General features: G+C 51.5%; 1 protein-coding gene across 2 annotated transcripts in view; it reads left to right on the top strand.

Annotated features, from left to right (window-relative positions):
- The first annotated feature begins 1,667 nt into the window (after nt 1-1,667).
- LOC138194824 (histidine--tRNA ligase) overlaps nt 1,668-7,500 on the top strand; it is a 9,610-nt gene continuing 3,777 nt past the window's right edge. Inside the window, exons 1-7 of one of the 2 annotated variants that reach the window (XM_069143828.1) lie at nt 1,668-1,825; nt 3,826-3,861; nt 4,477-4,566; nt 4,684-4,803; nt 6,482-6,577; nt 6,840-6,965; nt 7,054-7,161. In XM_069143828.1, the coding sequence (XP_068999929.1) occupies nt 1,736-1,825; nt 3,826-3,861; nt 4,477-4,566; nt 4,684-4,803; nt 6,482-6,577; nt 6,840-6,965; nt 7,054-7,161 (666 nt within the window). In that variant the 5' untranslated portion in view covers nt 1,668-1,735. The remainder of the gene's footprint in view (nt 1,826-3,825; nt 3,862-4,476; nt 4,567-4,683; nt 4,804-6,481; nt 6,578-6,839; nt 6,966-7,053; nt 7,162-7,500) is intronic. The other variant, XM_069143829.1, reaches the window with a different exon arrangement.

The following is a 7,500-nucleotide window of genomic DNA, read 5'->3' as shown; positions in this document are numbered from 1 at the left end:
TAAAGATGTACGGACAAAAGATTGAACAAGTGGAAGTTTGTAGGTTTCTAGGTGTGTGGTTCGATGAGAAGTTAACATGGAATGAGCAGATTCAGAGGATAGTTATGAATATTTTAAATGTGATGAGGTGTCTAACAGGGTCAGAATGGGGAGCCAGCAGGTCTGCAATGAAAAATATTGATATCGCTGTGATGAGATCAGTTCTGGGTTATGGGTGTGTGGTATTTAGATCAGTGGCAAGAACTTCATTAAAGAGGCTGGAGGTGGTGAATCCCAAACTCTGAGACTCTGTTGTGGTGCTTTTAGAACAAGTCCTGTGTCTTCAGGTGGAGGAGGGTGAGACGCCGCTGCATTTGAGACAAGCTCTTAACTTTGAACTACTGGACCAGTCTTCAAGGACATTCTGGAGACGAGTGTCCAACACAAAGGTGCTTCTGCCATGTTGGGAGAGTGAAAGGGTCAAACAGGACTGCTTTGCATGGAGCAGTGGAAAATATGCAAGAGAGATGACATTAGATCAGATAACATTCACTTCTACAGTACCGCTATCAGCAACACCACCTTGGTTATTTCCCTCGGTGTCAGCTGATCATTATTTTCTGAACAAAACCCAAGTACTTAAAGATGTTGGTAATATTGCAGGAGTGGTGGAGGACAGACTACAGACAACATATCAATCATTTACCCCGGCACACACAGATGGATCTAAAGATCCTAACACAGGGGGAACCGGTTTAGCGGCCACCATAGCAACCTTGCATTATGAGGTCAAAAGGAGAACATCAGACCATCTGTCTGTTTATACAGTGGAGACGTCGGCCATTTTAACAGCACTGCAGCAGGTGGAGGAGGTTCAGATCAGAAAGGTCATCATCTGTTCAGATTCCAGTTCAGCATTATTGTCATTACAATCATTCACATCTCACAGCAGGCAGGATTTAATCAATGAAATACACAAAACTCTGTTCAGACTTAAACATTTGGGTATTGTTGTTTCATTCATGTGGGTGCCTGCACATAGAGGGTCAAAGGTCAAATGAAACAGCAGATAAATTAGCAAAGCAAGCTTTGAAGTGTCAGAACAAGACAGACATTTTATTCAGCAAAACAGAAGCTGAATCAAGAATCAAAAGAAACATGATTCAGGGATGGCAGCACAGTTGGGACGCAGGAGACACAGGAAGACATCTTTATGTTATTCAGAAAGAAGTTGGCGGAGGGAGGACATCCAGAAGAAAACACATGAACCAGACTGAGGATTGGACACACAAGGCTGAACAAAACAGTGACACTAATAAATAAACACCAACAGGACGATGTGAGTTCTGAAAAACAGCAGAAACTGTAGATCACATCATTTGTCATTGCCAGAAATTCCCAATGGAGCGAGACCGGTTGAAGAGGAGGCTGGCAGGAGAGGAAGTAGAGTTAAAGGATGCATTGACCTTGGGGGCAGGAAAGGTCCTACAATACCTGAAAGAAACAGGATTAGTAAAAGATTTAGAGCATCGGATCCTTTTATTTATTTATTTTGTAAAGGGGGAGGTGACTCTGGTCCACACTCCAATGCAGCAGGTGGCGGTAATGCACCTTTCGTTGGATGCCATCCGCCATAAAACTTAGAAGATAATATGTCTTTTACTTGGAAAGTATGGAACGGAACTCGGTTGCGTTTCCGTCCTCTTGACAGCTGCGGGTCTCCGTCACATCCACGCTGCAGAGTTTGAGAGCAGTCATGGAGGACAAGGCGCAGATCCAAGAAGCCATTCAACTCCAGGGTGAAGTGGTTCGGAAGTTAAAGTCGGAGAAGGCAGGAAAAGAGCAGGTCAGTAATCCCGCTGCTGTCCACCGGTATCAGGGACGCGGAGATCAGAGCGTTATCAGACCGGCTGGGAGCAGCCAGCGGCGCCGACACGAGCCGAAGAGCTCCGTTCGTACTGCGGAACCGACTGGAAAACACCGGAAGTTTACGGTCCGTCCGTCCGTCCGTCCGTGGCAGCCCAAGTAGCAGCTAATTACATCATGTTCCTGAAGCGGACTGCTTCGACATGAGGCTCACATCAGGTGTACTAACGCCCTTTAGAAAAGGTTCTCCTCAGTTATCGGTGAGCCGAATTCACCAACAGACGTCGATAGTTTCGGTAACAACACCATCGTTACTGAAGGCTGCGCGTGTGACCGGTGATCCGGGAGTCCACGTTAAATTCCTCTCAATGTGAACGATGTTTCGCACCGCAGCTGGCTCTGGCGCTGCGGCCTCCGACAGTGAGCCGCGGAGGAAGCCCGCCGGTTTCCCTGTTCCTACCGTCTTTATATGGTTCCTACCGTCTTTATATGGTTCCTTTATGGTTCCTGCCGTCTTTATATGGTTCCTACCGTCTTTATATGGTTCCTTTATGGTTCCTACCGTCTTTATATGGTTCCTACCGTCTTTATATGGTTCCTTTATGGTTCCTACTGTCTTTATATGGTTCCTACCGTCTTTATATGGTTCCTTTATGGTTCCTACCGTCTTTATATGGTTCCTACCGTCTTTATATGGTTCCTTTATGGTTCCTACCATCTTTATATGGTTCCTACCGTCTTTATATGGTTCCTACCGTCTTTATATGGTTCCTTTATGGTTCCTACCGTCTTTATATGGTTCCTACCGTCTTTATATGGTTCCTTTATGGTTCCTACCGTCTTTATATGGTTCCTACCGTCTTTATATGGTTCCTTTATGGTTCCTACCATCTTTATATGGTTCCTACCGTCTTTATATGGTTCCTTTATGGTTCCTACCGTCTTTATATGGTTCCTACCGTGTTTCTGTACAGTCTCTGGTTCCTCCCGGTCTGATGTCCGCGAACCGGCCTCCCTCATTCCGCCGGGTTAGCTCCTGAATGCTAACACTAGCATGTTTAATGCATTAAATGTAGCACGTGAACAGGTGATTTTAAGCGGTTCCGACACGAGACGTTCAAACAGGAACTGTTGGTGTGACTGTTTAAAGTGAGAGAGGTTAGCTGATGCAATACGCTGCTCTGTGAACGCAAGCGGATGTTGTGGGGGCGGGGAGAGGAGATCCTGGTGAGTGAGCCAGAACAGGAAACCAAACATAGAGATGGAACTTGGCCCTGATCCAGGTCATTATGACCTTTCCTGTAGTTTCATTATCATTCACCTTATTGGAGTTTCGTTATTATGAAAGGTCCAGATTCTTATGAGACGTCCTGTTGGACCATAGTGGACTACAGTAAATATGATAATAAAACTGCAATAAAGTGAATAAGAGTGAAACTACAGTAAATATGATAATAAAAGTGCAATAAAGGTAATAATGAACTGGATCAGGGACCGGTTGTATTTCTGTTTGTTGTCTGGTTCTGACTCGCTGACGTTTCTACTGCAGTGTGACCGGTCCAGAGAGATCTCTGTGTTTATGTGTGTCTGCCTGCTTCAATTGACCTGCTCCATCTCATGTTCTGTCCTCCACGCTGTGGTGATGATGATGATGATGGTGCATCATGCCCCGCCCCTCCCTAGTGCTAGGGTTGCTTACTACTTTTCTCCTGTTCTTCCTGGCCGACCCTGGATGACCTGGACCTGTGTCGCCCTTCATCATCACCATCATCTACCTCTCCCTGCTGGACTGGCTCCACCCCCTGTGATTGTGATTGGACCTGGACTTTACTGTGGGATGTACCCATGATGCACTGCTGAACTCTGGTCTCTGGACTTATTTTTTGCGGTTGTTTTCGGTTCCGTGGGATGACCCTGCTGGGCGTGCTCCGTGGTCCGGCTCGCTCTGTGGCGGGCTGGTGGGCTGCACCACATGTCCAGTGTCTGCGCTCCGTGCTGGGGGTCACCGTGGCTCAGGTAGGCCTCTGCACCCGAGTGTGGGTCCGTCCAGGGAGTAGATCCAGGACCGAGTGTAATGCCGGCCCTCCTCGGAGCTGCGCGAGTCTGGCTGAGCACCAGGAGTCGTACTCACAAAGGTTCTTCCTCTGAGATCCCAACTCAGAAAGGTTCTTATGATCTGAGGGGCGATTTAGGAAACTTCTAAGATTCTGATCTAGACAGGGCAGGAACCCTGGTCTCAGTGAGGAGGTGTGGTCTACCCCGTTGCTAGGCAACACATCCTTTTAACCTCCCTGATCCGGACAGCTGATCTCCTGAGCAGTTCTCTGAATATGTTGATGAATAACTTTTATCTTTAAGGATCTGCTCTGAACTTTGCTGATTAGAAAACATCACAACTGTAATCGAGTTCTTAGAGCTCTGTCACCAGGAGGAATGTCTACGTGAGTACGACCTCTGACCTCATCAGAGCTGAGATCTGAATATGATTCATCATGCAGCCCTACGATGATGATGAAGGCAGTATGACGGCTTCAGAACCACCTGAATCCTCATCTTTTCTGTGTGTGTGTGTGTGTGTGTGTGTGTGTGTGTGTGTGTGTGTGTGTGTGTGTGTGTGTGTGTGTGAGACAGATTGATGAAGAGATTTCCAAACTTCTGGAGCTGAAGGCTCAGTTAGGAGGAGATGACGTCAAACAGCAGTCTGTCCTGAAGACAGCGAAGGTACGTCTTAACCCCCCCCCCCCCCCCCCCCCCCCCCCCACACACACACACACACACACACACACACACACACAAACAACTCTGAACTCACTGTCTGTCTGTCTGTCTGTCTGTCAGGGGACGAGGGACTACAACCCGAAGCAGATGGCCATCAGAGGGCGAGTGTTCGACACCATCACGCGCTGCTTCAAGCGTCACGGAGCCGAGACCATCGACACACCAGTGTTCGAGCTGAAGGTAGAACACGTTAAGGCGGCAGGCGGAACACGTTAAGGCCGCAGGCGGAACACGTTAAGGCCGCAGGCGGAACACGTTAAGGCCGCAGGCGGAACACGTTAAGGCGGCAGGCGGAACACGTTAAGGCGGCAGGCGGAACACGTCAAGGCGGCAGGCTTCGGAACACGTTAAGGCCGCAGGCGGAACACGTTAAGGCCGCAGGCGGAACACGTTAAGGCGGCTGGCGGAACACGTTAAGGCGGCAGGCGGAACACGTTAAGGCCGCAGGCGGAACACGTCAAGGCGGCAGGCTTCGGAACACGTTAAGGCCGCAGGCGGAACACGTTAAGGCCGCAGGCGGAACACGTTAAGGCGGCTGGCGGAACACGTTAAGGCGGCAGGCGGAACACGTTAAGGCCGCAGGCGGAACACGTTAAGGCCGCAGGCGGAACACGTTAAGGCCGCAGGCGGAACACGTTAAGGCCGCAGGCGGAACACGTTAAGGCGGCAGGCGGAACACGTTAAGGCGGCAGGCGGAACACGTTAAGGCCGCAGGCGGAACACGTTAAGGCCGCAGGCGGAACACGTTAAGGCGGCAGGCGGAACACGTTAAGGCGGCAGGCGGAACACGTTAAGGCCGCAGGCTTCGGAACACGTTAAGGCCGCAGGCGGAACACGTTAAGGCGGCTGGCGGAACACGTTAAGGCGGCAGGCGGAACACGTCAAGGCGGCAGGCTTCGGAACACGTTAAGGCCGCAGGCGGAACACGTTAAGGCGGCAGGCGGAACACGTTAAGGCCGCAGGCGGAACACGTTAAGGCCGCAGGCGGAACACGTTAAGGCGGCAGGCGGAACACGTTAAGGCGGCAGGCGGAACACGTCAAGGCGGCTGGCGGAACACGTTAAGGCGGCAGGCGGAACACGTCAAGGCGGCAGGCTTCGGAACACGTTAAGGCCGCAGGCGGAACACGTTAAGGCGGCAGGCGGAACACGTTAAGGCCGCAGGCGGAACACGTTAAGGCCGCAGGCGGAACACGTTAAGGCGGCAGGCGGAACACGTTAAGGCGGCAGGCGGAACACGTCAAGGCGGCTGGCGGAACACGTTAAGGCGGCAGGCGGAACACGTTAAGGCCGCAGGCGGAACACGTTAAGGCCGCAGGCGGAACACGTTAAGGCGGCAGGCGGAACACGTTAAGGCGGCAGGCGGAACACGTTAAGGCGGCAGGCGGAACACGTTAAGGCCGCAGGCGGAACACGTTAAGGCCGCAGGCGGAACACGTTAAGGCCGCAGGCGGAACACGTTAAGGCCGCAGGCGGAACACGTTAAGGCGGCAGGCGGAACACGTTAAGGCGGCAGGCGGAACACGTTAAGGCCGCAGGCGGAACACGTTAAGGCCGCAGGCGGAACACGTTAAGGCGGCAGGCGGAACACGTTAAGGCCGCAGGCGGAACACGTTAAGGCCGCAGGCGGAACACGTTAAGGCCGCAGGCGGAACACGTTAAGGCCGCAGGCGGAACACGTCAAGGCGGCAGGCTTCGGAACACGTTAAGGCGGCAGGCGGAACACGTTCACGACATTTTAGAGAAAATCCATCGCAAAATCAAACCTTTTAGATTTCAACAATCACACAAACCCTCTGAAACCCTGGAGGACAGACAGGAAGTCACCTGACCTACGGACGTGATGTCCATGTGTGCAGGAAACGCTGATGGGGAAGTACGGAGAAGATTCCAAGCTGATCTACGACCTCAAGGACCAGGGAGGAGAGCTGCTGTCCCTCAGATACGACCTCACTGTATCCTGCCCAGTCTGTCCACCTGTTTGTCTGTCCACCTTTCTGTCTACCTGTCTGTTTACCTGTCCGTCTGTCTACCTGTCTGTCCACCTGTCCGTCTATCTGTTGGTCTATCTGTCTGTCTACCTGTCTGTCTGCCTGCCTGTCTGTCCGTCCGTCCACCTGCCTGCCTGTCTGTCCGTCTGCCTGCCGATGTACCTGTCTGTCCACCTGTCTGTTTACAGTGTGGGTGGAGTGTTGTCCTTGACCCGCCCCCTCTCAGGTGCCCTTCGCCCGCTACCTGGCCATGAACAAGATCACCAATATCAAGCGCTACCACATCGCCAAGGTCTATCGCCGTGACAACCCAGCCATGACCCGCGGACGCTACCGGGAGTTCTACCAGTGTGTGAGTCCTCCTCAAAGGGATGTGTTGATGGGCGGAGTCACTGGCCGATGTGTGGGCGGAGTCTGATTGAGTGTGTGTCTGTTGTCAGGACTTTGACATCGCCGGTCAGTACGACGCTATGATCCCCGACGCAGAGTGTCTGAAGATTGTCTACGAGATCCTCCGAGAGCTGGACCTGGGAGACTTCAGGATCAAGGTGGGGACGAGGACAGATAGATCGATAGATAGATAGTTAGTTAGTTAGTTAGTTAGTTAGTTAGTTAGTTAGTTAGTTAGTACACACACATACAGGGAACAGTCCTGAAGCCGGTACGGCCACACTGTGGTCCAGGAGATGTGAGTGCAGCCATGTCTCGGTGAAACACATGCTGCTGTCCCGGTACTCTCTCTGGGTCTTTACCAGCACCGAGCTCGTCCGTCTTATTGGCCAACGACCTCACGTTCTCCATTAAGATCTCCGGTACCGATGGTTTATATTTCCTCCTCTTCACCTTCACCTTAGCAGAAAAAAAAAGTGAAAAAAGACTTAAAACTA

This window comes from Embiotoca jacksoni, unplaced genomic scaffold (assembly GCF_022577435.1).
Source record: "Embiotoca jacksoni isolate LCO1_2020_lvr unplaced genomic scaffold, fEmbJac1.0.p SCAF_115, whole genome shotgun sequence".
NCBI lineage: Eukaryota > Metazoa > Chordata > Actinopteri > Embiotocidae > Embiotoca > Embiotoca jacksoni.
The sequence above is the reverse complement of the archived record's forward strand: the minus strand, read 5'-3'. Positions and strand labels throughout refer to the sequence as shown.